Source organism: Tachypleus tridentatus, chromosome 6, assembly GCF_004210375.1.
Source record: "Tachypleus tridentatus isolate NWPU-2018 chromosome 6, ASM421037v1, whole genome shotgun sequence".
NCBI lineage: Eukaryota > Metazoa > Arthropoda > Merostomata > Xiphosura > Limulidae > Tachypleus > Tachypleus tridentatus.
In genome coordinates this window covers 34,629,254-34,650,385 of record NC_134830.1, presented here as the reverse complement: position 1 = coordinate 34,650,385, position 21,132 = coordinate 34,629,254, and the positions used below count along the sequence as shown (strand labels likewise).

The window sequence follows — 21,132 nt, the reverse complement described above, 5'->3', positions numbered from 1 at the left end:
CCTTCACAGTTATTTTCAAACTAAAAATAAACTATGTTCATAAGCCTTATACACAATACCGTATTCAGAATACATCAGGTTGGTAAAAACACTGATGATTGATTTAACAGTGAAGATCTCAGTTGTGACTAGTTTCCATTGTCCTCTAGTTTAATTAAGTTGAATATAACATGTCTTTAACAATTAGTCATTACTAGTGATAAAAGTATTTAAGTTAAATCTGTATTTTTCCAACTAACCTGAATAACAAGGTAATCACGAAGGCAGAGAGTATATTAATCTGGAAGTCGGTGCCTATGTACCAAGTGTAGCTTAAGATCTGTGAAAAAATATAAAAGAACTTCCTATTACACACACATGCACGTATATTTATAAATACGAATAATTATCTAAAAAAGTAGTTTGCAAGTTCCTATCATTTATATATATATATATATACAGAGGTGAATACGCTGTATTAATACGGTTTTGAATAAGCAAATCAGCAGGTCAAGTAACGATCAAAACTTTTATAAGTTCGTGATGGAACGGAGTGTTCCAGAAGTACATGTTGACCTTGTTTAACAGCCGTAACCAACGCAAAATATAATTACAATCGGATCATCGACGTGTTTTCAGATCGAGAATTTTGAAATTTCAAAACGATAATATAACTTGCACGTAACGACATTGGGAAACAGAAGAAAGAGATCTCTAATAAGTCGTATCCAAACTGTAGTAGTATGTAAAGTATGCTGTCTTGTAACAGGTAACAGCACCGTAATATAAAAGTCAAAAGAATCCAGTATTATCAAGAAGGATATCTGCCTGATAAACGAGGCCGAAAGAGAATAGGTTCATCAAGATAAAATTTACAGTAACACCCATTGTTCAACGGTTACATACGGATTGTCATACTTTACCATACAAAGACATGATAGTAAATTCGCCGGACCTAGCACATATGGATATCTGTGCGATTGGACTATTAAAACAAGCTCAGAGAAACCGTATCTATTGTAAACTAGATAGATTATAGAAAGCATGTAGGGAAGAATATTATTCTTTGGATGTGAAAAACTTACAACGACCTCTTTCGCAAAGAAAACTACGCTGCAGTGCTTTCGTCAAGGTACAAGGTGGTTGTTAAACAGAGAGTGACTGGACGTGGTTACACTGACTGTCGTTATGACGTTTAAAATACACTTTAATGTAATTTATTCAACCAGTTTATATTTTCTAAACTAGGTAAAACTTGATATCTGAAAACAAAACTGATCAATTTATCAAGTGCAGACACACTTTTGGAGAAAAAAAAAAAAAAAACACGTTAAGATGTGGCCAAGGATAAACACAATGTATCGCGATATTTTTCATTAAATAAACTTTTTTCTAAAACACAGGCAATGAAATAATTTCACTCTAGCGTAAAATAAAGAAAATATAAAAATAAGTTACATAGACTATCTGGTGCTTAATTCTATTTTCACACAAAGCTGGAGGGGCACAGGTTTTGCTTCTCCACTAAAAAAAATGCCAATATTAACTGCTTTCGGTCCATTTTTTATTGGTATATTAATTAAACGTGAAACATTTAAGAGATACGAATACGAGTATATCTGTATTACTTTATATTCTGTAGGATTTTGATTTTAAACGAAACGTTTTTGGGTATAATAAAGCTAAAAACCACTTTTATCATGGGGCAGACATGTTCTCTTGACGACGAGAAACTCGCTTGAAATACAAGTATTCTATATAATTATTCTATATAATTACAAATTCGTAATTAAAACGTTTCGCAAAAAGTATTAAGTGAAAATTCGTTCAGTAGAGTAAACGAAAACAAACTTTCTGTCGTTGAATAGCAGTATAAAGAAGAACTCTTTTTACCGATATACAAAAAGCAGTCAGTGTTTCCTACTTTGAAAGCATATTGGCTACAGATACTGTTCTGTAACTCTCACATTAGGTTTATCTACAGCTTAGCTTCCAATTCCAAGGAACAGGATTGTTCACGTCAGACAACTTAGTATAATGACGAAACTGCTCCAGGAGATGGCCTGGCATGGCCAAGCGCGTAAGGCGTGCGACTCGTAATTCGAGGGTCGCGGGTTCGCGCCCGCGTCGCGCCAAACATGCTCGCCCTTTCAGTCGTGGGGGCGTTATAAAGTGACGGTCAATCCCACTATTCGTTGGTAAAAGAGTAGCCCAAGAGTTGGCGGTGGGTGGTGATGACTAGCTGCCTTCCCTCTAGTCTTACACTGCTAAATTAGGGACGGCTAGCACAGATAGCCCGCGAGTAGCTTTGTGCGAAATTCCAAAACAAACAAATCTCCAGGTGATAAAATATTTTTGTTAGAGAATTCATTATTATGACGAAACCGCTTGTAATTCCAGTTCAACCCCATCAGCCAATGCACAACCTGTTTTATATTCGTTCAAACTGAAGCCACCAACTTCTGACTAGTTTTGAAACATGTCTTTTACACAGAGGTAAACAGAGAAAATCAATCCCTCCTCCTCCAACAAATAAGTAAACAAGTCTTATGTTAAAATTTAACTTAGATCAATAACTTGGTGCTTAAAAAAGTTCTCAGCAAGGACAGTGGTTCTTCTACAGATTGACAATGCTAAAATCAGGGGTTCGATCCACCCTTGATGGACACAGTAAATAACTCGACGTGGCATTATTATAAGAAAAACACACACACGTTAAAATCAAATAAAGAGAGCCAGGTAAAACACTTATATTATTGTTTGTTATTACTGTGGAGAACTTCTAAGTACTTAGCAGTACGATATTAGTTTAAGTAGTTTCCTGTAAATAATACAGATAGCTATTTGGTTGGAATTATTTGCCATTGCGGACTCAAAAAGCACGTAATACAGCTAATAATTTTTCTACTCTTTTAACTTGTTTCTTACTAGTTATGACCACAGTCATAACATGTTTTTTTTTTTATAATAAGTACTTTTGCGGTTTACAAAACCCAACGCCAATTCTTGGGCAACTGTTATATGTAATAAGGCTGAATAGTTGGACTTCAATGCCACTTGTATAACGAACCTACATCCCCAAGATGCGACATTTTTTGTTGAAGATATGAAGTTAACTTTTTACACAAACTTTTACATAGTCTTCTGTAACTGGAATTGGTACATACGACGTTTCTTCAACTGTAAACTTGTGTGTACGCAACATGTACTTGACTTTGGCTTACCCCGGTGAAACGAGAAACAGGTTATTTATTTCTATATTTTGTTAGAAACTGGAAAGTTTAAGTTGATTTTATTTATTCTTATAGAAGAGAGGTTTATTTATTTTTCTACGCTTTATTGTTACATCTATATACTGTATTATTGTTAGTTTGGTTTTGAATTTTGCTCTAAATTACATGAGGGACGACTAGAGCAACTTGCCATCGAGTAGTTTTGCGCGAAATTGAAAACAAACCAAACCACCTGGCTATGCCGAGCCAAAGTATATTAGATATACAAAAACTGATTAGACTGTCGTTATTATAGAGGTGCTATGTTTGTCTATATTCTCATAGATATTAGACAGATAAGATCTCTTACAATAATAAACAATTCTGTCTGTCCTCAGAATGCGCGCGCACTTCATTCCAACAGATGTTAATATATTTTAGCAGCCATATTGTACAACAACAATAAAAGCTTAGCAAAGTTTTCAAAGAAAAGTCTGACGCTCGACTTTTAACACAGTAACATTATAAACTTATTTATTGATAATATTAAGTCCGGTAAAGTTAAATCTTCACTAAACTGGGTGAAACTTACACACGTTAGAGTGTTAATTTATCTTTTCATCGAATATAGATCATTCTTAATAAAGGCTTAACTAATGTTAGGCCTAAGAAAGGTGTAGTCGCAGATCTTAACGTCTGCTATTAGAATTATCATTATTATCCTAGAAATATTATACTTAAAATAAACGAGTACTGTTGCAATAAAAATAATACGTTTATCGCAAATGGGTGTCTGCTAGTACATTAATAATATTTGGAAAAGTTAATTTGCCACACAATCACAACTATATAACAATAATAGGAAAACGGCACAATGTCCTCTTTATTTCAAATACTTTAGTGTCAACAAATAAGCACAGAAATCCCAGCCCAAAAGCTCCCTTTCCCAACGAATCAGGATAACTGTATATTTACTTTTAAGGAATAAAAGTAAAATAAAAACTGTGTTACAGTAGCTTGAAAAGAAACATCTGAAAAATTCTTTTGACAACATTCCGAAAAATATTCTTCTACCTAAAAAAAAAACAACAAACAACATCAATGTTCAATCTATGTTTACAGAATTACCTTCTTTTATTTGTTTGTTCAATGTTCATGTGCTCATTCAGTATAAATTTACATGTGTTGAAATGTTAAAACAACTTTACCGAGCTTTGATCTCTGAGATTGCAGATTAAAAACACGTATCTCCACCAGTTATCACGAACATCGTCAGAATACTGCTCCATTTTTTCATTCCATAATGGTCCAGAATCCAGTAATGGAATCAGCATTGTTAAACACAAAAGAAACACCAGTGGAGGAGAAAGTCTGCAAAAGGAAAAGTTTCGATTTTTACTTAAACACTTGTAACCTAAACTGATCACAAATATTACAAATAGATTATATAGATTCTCTAATGTACTCAGTAACAGTTCACGAACAATAGGCTTCTTTTATTTAAAAAAATATGATATTAGTATATATAATTGTCCATCTAATTCTCCAATTTCAAATCGTATTAGTAAAATACCGGATTTACATTTGAATATTTTTCTTTCGATGAAATGATTGATGCAGTTTTGTAAGTTAGTTTCACATGATTTGAAAGTTTCAGGCACGTGCATGTAGTGTGTATTTACATGTGCAACAACATGAAGAGTTATCAGATTTGTGAACAGCGAAAGGAGAAAAATTCTGCTATATATATTATTGAATTGGTTTTATAATATTTTTGAAGTTTCAAATTCAGATACTCTCGTCTTTGTATAAAGGAGTTTATATTACCTTGTTTTTAACACTGCAACGAGGCTGATTATGAACTTTAGCTTAAACAGGTTGATTCTATATGTAAAATCAAGGTTGTGTTGCCTTCCCCAGTGGCACAGCGGTATGTCTACAGACTCACACCGCTAGAAACCAGGTTTTTGATACCCGTGGTGGGCAGAGCACAGATGGCTCATTAGAATTAAGTACAAAGCTACACAAACAGATAACATTCCGCTGGGCTCGCACTGCTAAAAACTGGGTTTCGATACCCCTGGTGAGCATAGCACAGATAGCACATTGTGTAGCTTCGTGTTTAGTTAAAGACAAACAAACATTCAGTAAATAACCATTACGTATATATTATCATTACCTCATCCACCTGAAGAAAATGAAAAGTATAGAGCTATAACTCCTTCTGGATAACTCCTTGAAAGTCAAATAGAACGATAAGAATCCGCTGTAAAAATAACATTTCAATAATTCATTCTGTCTCCATAAAATATTAATTAAAAGTAAGTATGAAAACAAGCCAATAGAACAAAAAACATACACACAAAAATTTTACGGAAAGGTACAAACAAAAAACTGTATAGAACGTATATATAAAAATTACAAAAGTTGGATATGATATCCGTAAATGAAAGAGAAAAAAGACAAGTAAATAAACTCGCACTCTATGTGAGATGCATTTTGTCGTTAGCTTCATTTAAACTGCAAGGTGGCGCGCATGCACGTTTTTCACCATGCATTTAATTCCAAGATTATGGGAAGTTATCGCAGTATTATGTCAAAATGAAATGTCATTGTAATCAATACACCTCTTCTTCATACTAAACTATGATGTAATTACACCAGTCAGACAAACATACAACACTGATTTTTATATGTAAGAAGAAGACAGTAAGCCTCAGAGAAGAAAAATATTTAACGGTTCTTTGTATATGAAGTTTTGAGATAAAACTATCAGAGAAGAAGAGATATATATCAGTATCTACAGCATGTTTATATATATATATAATAATAAAACCTCCAAGTGAAAATTGTAAAAATATAACTGATACTGAATAAATTTACCCCAGAGTGAAAAAAGTTTCCATTACAACTGTGCCGTGTTTAAGAGGTTGGACAAGAACTAAGCCGAGTAATTTTCTCACTCTGAAAACTTCATCTATAGGAACACAGGAAAATATGTATAAGTTTTAGTTATAAAACATTTTGAATTAAACAAATATAATAACATTACATAGGAACATTTGAAAATGAAATACTTTAACATATCTTTTTAAGTAGATTGTGCATTTCTTATATATATATATGTATTAATTATTTCATATGAAAACAATACGTATCTTTAACGTATAGATACTTTGTTGTCTTCATTTGAAGGAAACACATATAGTAAGACTGTTCGATGAAGCGTTTGAGGTAACACGTAACATTATGAGATTGTAATGAATTCTGTTTCACTACTTTAGGTATAAGATACATATAAGTTGGTGCTATTAACTATTTTATTAATCGTTAAACCTAAATGTAATAGTTTAAATTGTATTTCGTGAAGAGTTCTTTAATTAATAATAACATTATTATCTATGGATCCTTAAATCCCAGAATAGAAACTGGAGAGAGATTTTTACACAGCTGTTAGAATATTTCAAAATAATTTAATGACTTGAAAAATAAATGAATATTGAAAATAATTACAGGACTTTATTTTAAATTTTATTTCTAAGTGGTGGTATTTGGATAGATGATTTTAAATTTTAATAATTTTCGGAAAGAACAGTACAGAAACGTTAAATTTATTCGACATGTGAAGGGTCCTTTAAAAATAAACTTCAACATTTCTTTTCTGAAGAACGGCTACTGTAATTGTTTTTGCAAAGTATTATAAAAGATAGATTACAAAATAGCGTAAAACTAAAGATTTTACATCAAATGCTCAGAAATACTTTAATATTAAACTTACTGAATAATTGAAAGGAAGTGTAGAATAAAGTATGACCCAGTATTACCCATAGAGTGGATATGAATCGAATTCCATGTAATGGACGTAAAGTATTGGAGCTTCTTGTTGTTAGAATTTTCTTGGCATTACTATAGACAGAGAAGGATTGTAAACACCTGAAACCAATAGCTGAAAATAAGTGAAACAAGTTAGGAACTACGCTTTAAAAATGGGTACATTTTATGTACCCAGTGATATTATGAATAACTGTGAACTAAGAACAAATGGCATAGATGGAGATTTAAAGGCACGACGGTTACTGCTGCTAAGTTAGGAGCAAGAAATAATACTGTGGCTCCTCAACTGCTGCTAAGGTTAGGAGCAAGAAATAATACTGTGGCTTCTCTTTAAACAGGGTCAAACAAGCAAAACATTGAGCATACAAAACGGTGGGCAGTTTTCTTTTATCTTTCTTGTTTAAATTACATTCATACAGAGCTTTTCCTATCAACATAACTTGGTTCTTTTTGTTTAATATCACATCTTAATACTTGAATACTGAATACCTTATTTCTCTTGCACTTTTTTTGTAAGTGCTGATTGATTCATTCAAATTACCAATCTACTCTTAATAGTAATCAGGTATTAATTAACTGTCTCGACAGGAGATTTGAATACACTATAAACCATATTATAATTGTTTTTCTAAGCATATAATTAACCGAAAAACTTGCGCATTACCATCCATTAAAATACTGCATAAAATATCTTGTACTTACGTATCTTTTATAAGTTAGATAAAATTGAAATAACGAAGTAATAGCTTCTTATTGAAGTTTAAAATTGCTATGAAGTTTTAAAAATCTATATTCTTTATAATAGGTGAGTCTTTTTAGAGATAGTTAAATTGTGTTTTTGAAAACGCAAGCATTTTAACTAACCAAATGTTCCTGACGTCACAAAGACACGACCTCTTTGTATAAACATTAAATGTAGTTTTCATTACAGATGGTTTCACTATTAGATGCATATCATGTATATATTAGTATATATTTCCATTATTCTATATTTAGCCCTACTACTTGTTTAGAAGTTTCTTGTCCTTCAGATGTACTACTAAAATTGTTAAGTATATTCTGGGTACAGGGGTCGTATGTAAATCCTTGTAGAAGTTATAATTAGCTTGACTTGACACGATTATGCATGACATCATTTTGTTATAGTTCTTTGACTGAAACTATAATAAGAAAATTTGTTTCGAAAGATCACTTTACGTACGCTGTTCAACATCACTCACGTCACTAGTTCCAGACTCATGAACTTACGAGTTTGTTGAATTTCCGACAAAGGGTTGGGCTGACACCTGGAGGTATGTACATAAGTCGTCTCCTACTGTACCACTCTCACAGTATACCCACTCCCTTGCTGTGCGATAGCATCTAAAACGTTACTGTCTGCAGAGAAGTCGTAACACAGATAAGAAATACAAGGGTACATACATTATACTAAAAGTAATTCATAAATAACATAACTGATAAGATACTAACTTCTACGAATATCCTCTACTCGTTTCTCGTTATTCGGTAGAGAAGTGCAAACGTCCGCAATTGTAGCAAAAACAAGTATCATTCCTACGACTAGCAGGAACATTCTGTAAACATAAATAAATACTAGTATTTTGTAATATTCTTTATCTCCAGACAAAGAGACTTAAACTTTATACTATGTTTTACACTTAAAATCATTTCGTCGTAATTTTAATTTCGAGTTGCTGTCCACCATAATCTATAGATTTTGGTGTTTCCTGTTAGTAGAACATCAAAGGAGAAAAAAATACTTATTTTAAAATTAATTTCAGTTGATTGTCCTAATAATATCTGTGAGAAAGTGGAAAATAACAATTATCTATTGATTTATATTAAGTGATCAAAAGTTTGATAAAGGCTTACAAGAAATGAATCCTTAGGCTGTTCTTGAGAATATCTAAGTTTGTTAAAATGTTTCAGAAGTATTTGTTTATTTGTTATTTTATTTATAATAACTAACTACAGAGGTTCTAAAAGTAAAATATAAACAAAAAATGCAGTTTTCCCCATAGCTAAATAAATTTAAATTTGAATAAGAAACAAGATCCTTAATTATAATTTAAATACGAAGATAAAGTCGAATTCATAATATGCGAAACGTCCATAAGTACAGTTTTAATTAACACTTACATAACAATAATCTGATCCTTTCTCAACTCTAGTGTTTCTCTGACATTACAGTCTATTACAGAAGCCTTTACGTGTATCTGTGAGGCCACTGAAAAAACAAACATGAGCTACAGTACAAAAGTAACAAAAGCATTATAACTGACATTTAAAATATGCTACGTTTTCATTATATTCAAATGAGATCAAACAGAAGTAGAAACAATATCTTAAAAGGCTGTGCTTTACCTAGATTCATTTACTATACTGCTACAGGATAAAAGGGGAGTCAATAATTATAGTTTGGTGCACTATTACATGAGAATAAGGAGTCAATAATTAAAGTTTGTTGCACTATTTACATGAGAATAAGAAGTCAATAATTATAGTTTGGTGCACTATTACGTGAGAATAAGGAGTCAATAATTAAAGTTTGGTGCACTATTACATGAGAATAAGGAGTCAATAATTAAAGTTTGGTGCACTATTACATGAGAATAAGGAGTCAATAATTAAAGTTTGGTGCACTATTACATAGCCCAAGAGTTGGCGGTGGGTGGTGATGACTAGCTGCCTTCCCTCTAGTCTTACACTCCTAAATTAGGGACGGCTAGGTGCAGTGGGCTAACAACCTACTCACCTAAAAAAAAACCTGTTACGGAAACCGCAGTGATTGCGGCCCTATATTCCTTAAGGAATTGAGTGGCAGATAGTGATGATGATGCACTATTACATTAGAATAAGGAGTCAATAATTAAAGTTTGGTGCACTGTTACATAAGAATAAGGAGTCAATAATTAAAGTTTGGTGCACTGTTACATAAGAATAAGGAGTCAATAATTAAAGTTTGGTGCACTGTTACATAAGAATAAGGAGTCAATAATTAAAGTTTGGTGCACTGTTACATAAGAATAAGGAGTCAATAATTAAAGTTTGGCGCATTGTTACAGAAGAATAAGGAGTCAATAAATAAAGACGGTGAATACATGGGAAACTATGTACAGAGTGAAAAGCATCTAATATGAACTAAGATGAAATATTCAGAAACTGAGAATATTTAATTAAAATAAAAGCTCTTAAACGTTTACGACATTCAGTAAACAAAAGTAGGAGACTATTCCTAAATAAAAATCACCTTATTGCCTAAATTACACTGAGTGTCAACTAATTGCAGATGTCTTGAAGAGAGAAGTATCAAAATATGAGTAAAATGAGTTATTGAATCATATATCAGATGAGGTCTTCATTATGAGAAATCAAAACGATGATTTTGCCATTAATTAAGGCAAAATTAATTTTGCCATTAATAATTAAGAAGCACTTAATCACTATGTCATCATTATAGACAGCTGTAGTTACACATACAGTGTTGGGAAAAAATCATATAAACACCTTCAAAATTATTCATTATTAATAATAAGTTGGTTACTGTATTTCCTCAGTGTAAAGTTACACAGTAGGTTAGCTGTCCTCTTCATCACGGGGCAGGGAGATCTGGAGTTGGTTCAAAATAAGCTGATACTAAGCCATTACTTGTAATGTGTAATTGATGAAATATAATGTTATTTTTCAGAAAATGATACTTATTATTATTCGTTGACTAAAACGTTTTTACTATTTGAAATAATTTTGGTCACGTATGTCTGCTACGAAACCTGGTTTCGAGAACCAATTATAGAAGCTTCATAACAAATGATATTAGGGACCGTTTTACCCATTTAGCGACCAAATTTCTCTCACATTCTCTTAACCAATCTTTAATACCTTTGATATATGGATTGCTACATTGGCAAACCTGACTTGAAGTAAGGTTTAACACTCATTTGCTGAAATTGTACGATTGGATAATTGGCTTTAACCTAAAACGTTTCAACAAAAATAAACCATTAGGATAATAGAGCTTGACCACGTTTAACTGATGGGCTGCAGCTTCATTTTTGAAAACACTTAAATATATCCATTTGATGGAAAAACATAAAAACAATATTAATCTCACGAAACAACGTTCTTCCATTGATCTTCAGTCCAGAGTTGATATTCTTGTTGTAATTTTTACTCAGATTTTTTATTTTCCATTTTTCGGTATTGTTAAAGAGATTTGTGAATGTCAAGCCTACTATGATGTTCGACTCCTCTTCCCCCAGTGGCATGTCTATGGACTTGCACTGCTAAAAACCGGGTTTTGATACCCGTGGTGGTCAGAGCACAGATAGCCCTTTGTGTAGCTTTGTGCATAAAACAAACAAACAAACTATGGCATTCGATTTCATGTAGTTCCTTGGAGAGTCGTTTTTACTGAGATTGGTTGTTGTATATTAACTTTAATTTCTACCTTTATTTTAGGTATTTTAGGTGTAGTAGTTCTTTGTTTTTGTCTCACTCATTACTCGTTTTATTACTAGCCTGTTTCGACCTGTCTAGTTATATCTGCATGATGTGATTTAATTTTTAAATATTCACGATGACATCACTATACCTCAGGCTACATTCGTTACTTTAAGCATTTTTTATCACTGGGAATTCGCCTAGACACTCACCTACAATCATGCCTTTCTCGACATCTCGCAGACTTTTCTAGCTAGGAAATTATTTAGAACGTTTCTCAAAAAACAATAGTATACACGTAAACACACGATAATGAACAATTTAATGCACACCTATTACTAAATGGTTACATTTTCACTCCTTAAATATAATGAAAAATGACTTAAAATTAAAAAGGTCAGGTGTTTTCATTATTTTATCCAATTTATGTAATTGGTTAATGTATAAATGTGTGAAATGGTAATAATTAATTATTTCTAACTGTAATGAAATACTATAGCTTATAGTTAAATATTTATGAAAAGTTTTGGAAAGCTCAAGTACCTTTTTGTGCCACCTTATACACTTCTTCTTGTAAACAAGAGGATGGAACGCAGATACCAACTCGATATGACAGGATGTAGAAGAAATTAATATTGTTTGTTAATTCGTGGAAAAACTGAAATAAAAGCTGAGGTGTTAAATGATGTATTGATTTACAAACAACAGACATTTTAAAGTACAATTTAATCTGAAATTATAGAAAAGAAATAAATGAGAATTACACTTCCTGTTTTGAAAAATGTTACTGGACTGACATACGATAATCTTGAAATGTCATATTTATGAAGACTAGTCGTAATCTGTGAGATAAAACGTGGTGTCAGATAAGTTTTGAACAACTGACAGACATTGAATTATTCTACATGTTAGATAAAGCAAGTAGTCTTGTCACCACATTTGTCTACTGGTGAAATAGAGGTAACTTTACGGATTTACAACTCTACGATCCGGAGCTCGATTTTCCACAGTGGGCACAGCAGATGGCCCAATGTGGCTTTGTTATAAAAAAATCAGTCTTAAACTTAATACATTTTCAGAGCGATAAAAAGTAATTTTCTGTATTAATCTTAAATTAAATGTTGATGTTTGCTGAAAGAATTTCAGTTCTTTAAATGATGTTTTATATAAGATAATTTAAGGAATAGAATGAGTTTCATCTTCTAGAAAGTTGGAAAATGTAAACTGTATTATTATAATGTTTCTATTCTACATGGAATAAAATTAGTCATACCTATAATTGTCCTCACCTTGTCAGAAGAAGTGAAATTATCAAATAATGGTTGTATTTTCTGTAACATTCGAGGACTTGGTGGCATCAGAGGTTTAAATTCAACCGAACAATACTTTCCACGAAAAGATAGGTTTGAGGTGTTGACGTTGATGTTTAAGCACTGGTCAAAATCCCCCAACGCAGTTAATGATCCCCTCAATATTCCACTTGGAATCTTCCCTGTTGCGTCCATCACTATGTGAGTAAAGTTGTTTTTTTTAGAATTAACAGAGAACATAAATCGTAACCTTGTTTGTTTGTTATAGAGCAAATACGTGGACCATCTGCTATTTTCACCACGAGAAATCTAACCCCAAATTTAGCGTAGTAAGTAAATAAAATTACCACTTTCCCTCCCCAGAGACAATTCATTAGAACAATAAGCAAAGCACTAAGAGTTTACTTACCATAGTTATTATGTTTTAATATAGAAGCTGTATCACTTTAAATTCATTTGTTCTCTTTTTTGAATATAAAATATTCTTAATAAAGAAAAACATGTTAAGAAATAACCTTTATATTTTTTAAAGGTTAGAAAAGGATAGAAAGTCGTCTTTTACATGACAAGATACTGAGATAGTAAAACATTTAAGTATTTTTACACTAAATTTTATCAACTTATTCTATATTTTAACGAGTGTAATTTGTCAATGAATTCATTGGCAAACTGTATAAATTAGATACTGTTTAATGTTTCCTTTAAAATTATGACTTTTTTATTAATAAAAATAATTATTTAATGTAATTTATATAAATTACATTAAACCAAGTTGTTTTAGTCAACCACACGAGGAAAAATATTAGTATTTTCTGAAGAAGAAAATATAGTATTTTACACATGCGTTCCGTTTTAATGTTGGATTGATTTTTACCATTTTCAAATTTAAATACAAAATTGAATAATTTTGTACTTCTGATACTCTTTTAGTTACTTTCATAATTTTTCTCAAATAGTAGATATTCTTCTTGGGTTTATTCTGGTAAAGAGCCCTCTGGTGGGTCAGTAGTAAGTTCACTACATTGTTAAACTTGGGAATCAATTCCACGCTGTGGACAGGACACAGGCAGCCTATTATATGACTCTGTGCTAAAAAAATAAGCAAAAACCAGGCATTATTACATTCACAAATCCACTATTATAAGACCTGACCCCCAGTGGCACAGTGGTATGTCTGCGGACTTACAACGTTAGAAACAGGGTTTCGATACCCGTGGTGGGCAGAGCACAGATAGCCCATTGTGTAGCTTTATGCTTAATTAAAAAAACAACAAAACATTACAAGACCCCCAGTGGCACAGCGGTGTGTCTGCGAACTTACAACGTTAGAAACCGCGTTTCGATACTCGTAGTGGGCAGAGCACAGATAGCCCATTATGTAACTTTGTGCTTAATTAAAAAAAAAATATATATTATTTACTAATTATGCTACAATCTAAGAGCGTTTTATAAACTAATTCTATATGCCTACTTTATTACCTTAAATATTTGGTAACTTTATTCTGCTATACATGCCTAACAGTTCTTATTGTTGTTGTGAAAAACAACGTTATCAATCAACAACAACTGCTAAACTAGAAAAAAAAATTCAATTTTCAAAAATTGAACTTTCCACTAAAAGCAAAACAATAAACGTACGTGTTCCACACGGTTTGTAATGACAACCTATCTTTAACAGTGTTTATACAAATATTACAATCATTTTACGACTTTAAAATTAAGACATATTATTAACCATGAATATAATTATGGACGGTTTTCATTGATATTATTTATAATTTACTAAACTGTTATTTTGAACTGTGGTTAAAACTGAAATATTCTGATAACGTGTAATATACAAATCTTATTTGTTATACTAATATTAATATACCACCTTCGGTAACCAGCAGTAACATATATTTCTGTTCTGGTTTTTTTTTTCTTCATATAACATATGTATCACATAAGTATAATTTACATTTATTTTAGATAATGTTAAAACTGTTACTACTGAAGTACGTTTATATATATATATATATAGCAATGGTAGGTCATTGTCACAACCTGTAATAGTATTTTCCACTATTAATATGGTGATTTCTGTTAGAAGTTGTTAGTTAACGTAAGGTAAAGATAACCAACAAAATATACTAAATAATTCAGGTAGCATCGTCAATACATATTTATAGTACTCAATATTTTCTCATTCTATGAAAGCTTTGAATTTTCTCTAATATTTATATTTCTGATACAAATGGAAATAAATACTATTTGGGTGATATGAATATAAGAGACTGGAGTTTCCTATTGTTAAGAAATAACCTTATTTCTTGTGCTTATGATACTTATCAGAAACGACACTGAACTTTGCTCTAGTATTTAGATATTTGGTCTTTAGCAGAAATTTCCCATACTTTGCCAAATATCCTTAGGCCTTTGTTCTAATACTTAGGCATCTTATATTTATCAGAAAACATAAGAATTTTATTCAAACGTTCATACGTATGTGGTACTTTACCGAATGCCCTATGGCTTTTTATCTGACACATGCACACCTTATATTTATTAAATAAGATAAAAGATTTCGTAACACCTTAAAGATTTAGTTTTTCTTACGTTACACACGAGATATTTCCAACAATGAAGATGCTATAATGTGAAACGCTCATGCTATTTAAAAAAAAACAAAACATCTTATCTATAGAAAAATACACGTTTATTTTTTTAGTTCATCACGACTTCTTTAGAATTTATAAAGTTTAATCTAACGCATGAGATGTTCATGTAAAGATTTCTCATGGTGCATCAAACAGAAAGCAACGAACTACACAAATACAAATGTTGGAAACTATTGTAATTTAACAACAGAACATCCTTAAATTATGGACAAAACAGTAAAGACACAGTAACTGAGAAAATATAAAAATTCTACTATGTGAGAGATCACGGAAGAGTTTAGTTAATGTAAAAACAACAGCAGGTTATTGTTTTGAAATGAGTCTATATTACCTGGTTATTAATTTCATTTTTCATGAGATGAGTCCTTCCTATGGATGTTAATATGAGGGATTATTTTGTGCAGGTAAACAGATTACGGTCATAAATAAAAACAAAGTTATTGTTACAGTATTGCACAAATTCATTGTAGACATTTTAAATGTGTTTCATTGTTCACAAGCTCAAACTTATACAATTGGCTGTGGTAGGTATAACACCATGAAGAATCGAAGACTGAATTTTAGAGTTATAATCCCTCAAGCTTATAATTGAGCCATGGAGGGATATTTTTTTTTGCATAAGTACATTTTCTCTATGTATATTAAAAACAGGACTATCAGTATTTGTTATATAAGTAAAAGTTTTCTGACTACAAACAATAAAGTTAACAAGGTGATGCATATGGTTAATTGGATGCACTTTTATTGTGCCTTTGTTTCTAAAGACATAGCGAATAAGTGTGTGTGTGTTTTCTTATAGCAAAGCGACATTGGGCTATCTACCATGTTCACCGAGGGGATCGAGCCGCTGATTTTAGAGTTGTAACTCAGTAGACTTACCAGTGAGGGACATAGTGAATGAGTCACATTACGGATTGTAATTTATCTGAGAAGAGTCTTCGATTCATTATGTTATGTACACTACGTATTAAGATTTCAAATGGCCGGAAATTTTAACTTTAGTTTAGAAGTTAATTAAAAGTTAATATGTATTAAATTTATAATATTTGCCAACAAGAGTGATAAACACAATTTTATTTCTTAACACAAATATATTTTATTATCAATTGTATTGTTGTTTGAATATTAAAATATATTAGATGTAATTATTTATATACAAATAGCCTAATGATTATAAAATTACATAGCACATGAAAGTGCTTAACACAAATGTTATCTTTTTGGCTTTGAAAGCTCAAATAGGTGTCAAAGAAGCAACGGGAATTTTCTAGTTAGGTTTTTCCAACTAATTGACATATATGACAAGTTTTAGAAGATTGAGAAACTACTCCAACAATTGAGTCTAACATCACCAGTTTTTTTTTTTACAGAAATGGCAGACAGGCTTTGATTTTAGCCTGACTGTTAGAAGATTTAGAACGAGGGAGCTGGACTTTTAGAAGAATTCTCAACTTAAGTGAATTGTTTGTTTGTTTTGAATTTCGCGCAAAGCTACACGAGGACTATTTGCGCTAGCCATCCCTAATTTAGCAATGTAAGGCTAGAGGGAAAGCAGCTAGTCATCACCGCCCACCGCCAACTTTTGGGTTACTCTTTTACCAACAAATAGTGGGATTAACCGTAACATAATAACGCCCCACTGCTGAAAGGGCAAGCATGTTTTGTGTGATGGGGACTCAAATCCACGACCTTCAGATTAGGAGTCGAGTGCTTTAATCACCTGACCATACCGAGCCTTAAGTGGGTAGGACAGCGACAGATTTTTGCTAAGCTGGCAGGAATCTCTTTTTATGAAAAGTGGTTTTGTATGTTAAAGTGTAATTATAAAAAAGAACAACTGCTCCTTGTAGTGTTTCAACTTTCTTTCCATCCAAGTTAGTTTTAAGGTCGAAATTTGCACAGTGTTTAAATTCCTCAATTAGTCATAATTGTCTCAATCTGTCGAAGCTGTAGCTAATATGCATAGAGTTACGCCATCGATCAAAATAAACCTCTTCATAATGGGCGAGTTCCATATAAATTTGACTATCTTGCTTGCGATAACTTCGAAACTTTTGGCGATAAGATTCCGGTACTAACTTGTATGCTTTGAAAATAGCTGCTCTAACCTTATCATAATCCATATAATTTTCTAGAAAGAGAGAGAGAAGAGAAGCATCTTGTGATTTCCCAGTTGAAACTCTCTGTAATAATAATGACCATTTTTCGGTGGGATATTCTAGGGTTTGGGCAACTTTCTCAAAATGTTCGAAATATACTGCTGGCCAAAATCTTAAGGCCAATGAACATAAAGAAAAAAATGCATTTTGCGTTGTTAGACTCAACCACTTATTTGAGTAGAGCTTCGAAAGATGAAAATAAGAAAAGGGAAAAAAAAAAAAAACGTTTTTAGCATTTAATAAATGCTAAATTTAATAAATGTTAAATAGTTTTACCTACTGACGATTGATAATATCTATAAAATTTAACTTAACAAGTTAAATAGTTTAACCAGGTAACAACAATTTGAGTCCTGTAACACTTAGTTTTGACGTGTAAATAATATTATAGTTTGTTTGTTTTGAGTTTCGCACAAAGCTACTCGAAGGCTATCTGCGCTAGCCATCCATAATTTAACAGTGTAAGACTAGAGGGAAGGCAGCTAGTCATCACCACCCACCGCCAACTCTTGAGCTATTATTTTACCAACGAATAGTGGGATTGACAGTAACATTATAACGCTTCCAAGGCTGAAAGGGCGAGCATGTTAGGTTTGGTTAACAGATGCTGTGGAACAGAAGTCTAACAGCTTGCGATATAACTTTGAATACGCTCGACATATTGAATCATTATAGTATACAACCACCTAAATGTAATAAGTAACTATGAATTACAAATCATCTGAAATTGTTACGCCTTCTAAGTTATGTAAGATTTATCAGAATACAAGTTTTAAAAGCCGGATATTTATTTAGTGCATAATACTAAGTAATAACATCAGACCCGACATGTATTGGTTATTATAATATAATAACATTAGGCCCGGCATATCCAGGTTGTTATAATAGTACGAAGATTGTTTAGGATCCTTTTTCAATTCTATTGCTGCTCTACATGTATGTAGCAGAATTTATTTTCAAAGTACAAAGAAAACATGGCTGACGTAGATTACTTGTTAGTGTATTGACATATGATAATAGTAATCAAGTCAAAGCTATGAATCTAATAGAAAATGACGTCTATTATCTTTGATGTAAACTTAGAGAAACATTTCAACATATTTATTTTGAATATGAAGACACAACTATTATTTGGAATTACGTTGAGTGTTTGTTTGAATTCCTTTCAAAGAGTTATGTTTGTATTTCACATTTTACGTTAACCATGTTTACTGGATGTTGAACATAGAAAAAAAATCACTACAACCGATTATGTTCTATGGTATTTCATTGATCAAATTTCTAGTGTTACATCTAGAAATGTATTCAGAAATGTTAAAGCTAAACCTAACCTGCTTGCCTATTATAGAGCTAAACTTAAGTATTAAAATTTATTTTGATCAGTTGGAATTTAAGTATAAGGACAAATTACAGACGTTTATTCAGTGGTATGTTGAAGTTTATGTGTCTGAACAACAAGGAGATAAGCTACACATTAAATTAACTTCATTCAAAGTAGGTTATTCACAGATATGAAAAGTTGACTGTTTATGAGCATTGCATATATTTGGTATATCTCTCATCTAGGATGCATATATTTAAAAAAAGGTGCTTGACTCACAATTTGAGGGTAGCGGGATCGAATCCACATCCTACCCAATGTGTTTATTTTTTCAGCCATTAGGGCGTTATTATGTGACGATCGATCCCACTATTTGTTACTAAAAGGGTATCCCAAACTTTGGCGGTGGGGGATGATGTCTAGCTTCCTTTCTTCTAGTGTTTCACTGCTAAAATAAGGACGACTAACGGAGATGGGTCTACTGTAGTTTTACGCGAAATTCGAAACAGACCAAACCTATATTAACCAGTAGGTTTCGCCAGGATACATCAAATTATTATTTAACAAGTTGTGAGTAAAATTTTAAATAATGTGATACATATTAATATAGAACAGAAGTTTAATGAAAATTCTTCAAATCACAAGTTTCCGTATTGTATGGCAGACTTTCATAAATCTTCTCTTTGTTTGTTAAGCACAAAGCTAAAAAATAAAAAAAGAGTTATTTGTTCTGTACCACCGCGGGTATGAAATCATTAGATTTAATTAACGCTGAGCCAATGGGCGGTTTTCAGAAACGCTGTGTTCATTTTAAGTCTAGTAGCTCGTTTACAACGTTCTGAAACAATGTTACTTACTTTGTACAGCCCATGTCTTGCTATGTTTTAGGCCTTCGAGTAACATGTTGATATCGTTTTGGCATAGTTGCGAAACGCCGTTGGTTGTAATTAGCTGCCGTATGTAGGGACTGATCATTTCAGTCACCTTCAACATTAAACTTTCAGTCTTCAATTGGAGGCTTTTCCACGAATCGAATGCCGCTAAACTAGTACAATGTACTGTAAAGTTAGAGCTCTGTGCAATCATAACGATGACAAACAAAACAGTTTTCATTGTGGAACAAGTGGTGCCGATGTTCAGTTTTCAACATCTTTTATATCAAATATAAGACTCCAAAAATAAAGATAATTGACCTGAATGTGACGTAGCACGTTAAGAAGCTGTGGCGTAATATATTCTGAAGAATATGAAATTACTTAAAACGAAACGTTTAGAGTGAACTGAAGAAAGCAAACAGAAAGCGTTAGAAATCTCGTTTGTAAATGAGAGTTTAAAAGAAATTTCCATGATATTTATTTGAAATAAGCCTACTTTATTTTATATTTATAAGTTCTTGCCCGCTATATGTTTCTATATATTTTCTTTCTTTAGATCAACATAAACTTCATTTGAAAATATTACACTCTTATATACCTTCAATAGCCTCAGGTTCGACCCGGCATGGCCAGGTGGTTAAGACACTCGACTCGTAATCTTAGGGTCAGAGTTTCATCCTAAAAACACATGTTTGCCCTTTCAGCCGTAGGAACGTTATAATGTGACGATCTTGGTAAAAGAGTAGCTCAAGAGTTGGCGGTGGGTGGTGATGACTAGCTGCCTTCCCTCTAGTCTTTCACTGCTAAATTAGAGACGACTAGCGCAGATAGCTTCCGTGTAGCTTTCTGCGAAATTCAAGACAAACCAAATAAAACCAAAATTATTAACATAAGAATAAATTTAAACTATTTTGTCTTAACGCATTATTTAAAGCATTAGCTAATAAAATTATAAGCACTACTTTTAAAAATGGACTACATTAGTTCTGCAGAGCTTATTGTTGTATCCCTAAATTTAACTTGTTTTAGGTGCACGTCCTTTTATATAGTTCTATTTGTCATTATTCGCAATATAACTGTGCTGATCAGTTAGCCCTCCTCTCGATGGCTCAGCGAAAAGTTTGAAAGCTTATTAAAGGCTGATGTAGAGTTTCAAAACATGTTGTGGGCACGGTACAAAGAGCCCATTGCGTAGTTTTGTGCTTAACAATAAACAAACAAATCATATGTAAAAAAAAAGAGAAAAGAAGTAATCTTAAGTTAATGTAATTAATTTTAACGTGTAGAATAATCAAAAGTTTATAATATTATGAGTTTTATTTTACTTGTGATAAAAATTTGC

At 32.1% G+C, this 21,132-nt stretch overlaps 1 protein-coding gene across 1 annotated transcript in view; it reads right to left on the bottom strand.

Annotated features, from left to right (window-relative positions):
- Nucleotides 1–20,022, bottom strand: part of LOC143254516 (nose resistant to fluoxetine protein 6-like) — a 30,858-nt gene extending 10,836 nt beyond the window's left edge. Inside the window, exons 1-10 of the mRNA XM_076509689.1 lie at nucleotides 19,773–20,022; nucleotides 12,755–12,972; nucleotides 12,009–12,123; nucleotides 9,165–9,252; nucleotides 8,496–8,599; nucleotides 6,970–7,137; nucleotides 6,075–6,168; nucleotides 5,371–5,457; nucleotides 4,400–4,562; nucleotides 240–319 (exon numbers count right to left, since the gene is read on the bottom strand). Coding sequence (XP_076365804.1) covers nucleotides 240–319; nucleotides 4,400–4,562; nucleotides 5,371–5,457; nucleotides 6,075–6,168; nucleotides 6,970–7,137; nucleotides 8,496–8,599; nucleotides 9,165–9,252; nucleotides 12,009–12,123; nucleotides 12,755–12,972; nucleotides 19,773–20,001 — 1,346 coding nt within the window. The 5' untranslated portion in view covers nucleotides 20,002–20,022. The remainder of the gene's footprint in view (nucleotides 1–239; nucleotides 320–4,399; nucleotides 4,563–5,370; nucleotides 5,458–6,074; nucleotides 6,169–6,969; nucleotides 7,138–8,495; nucleotides 8,600–9,164; nucleotides 9,253–12,008; nucleotides 12,124–12,754; nucleotides 12,973–19,772) is intronic.
- Nucleotides 20,023–21,132: the final 1,110 nt, after the last annotated feature.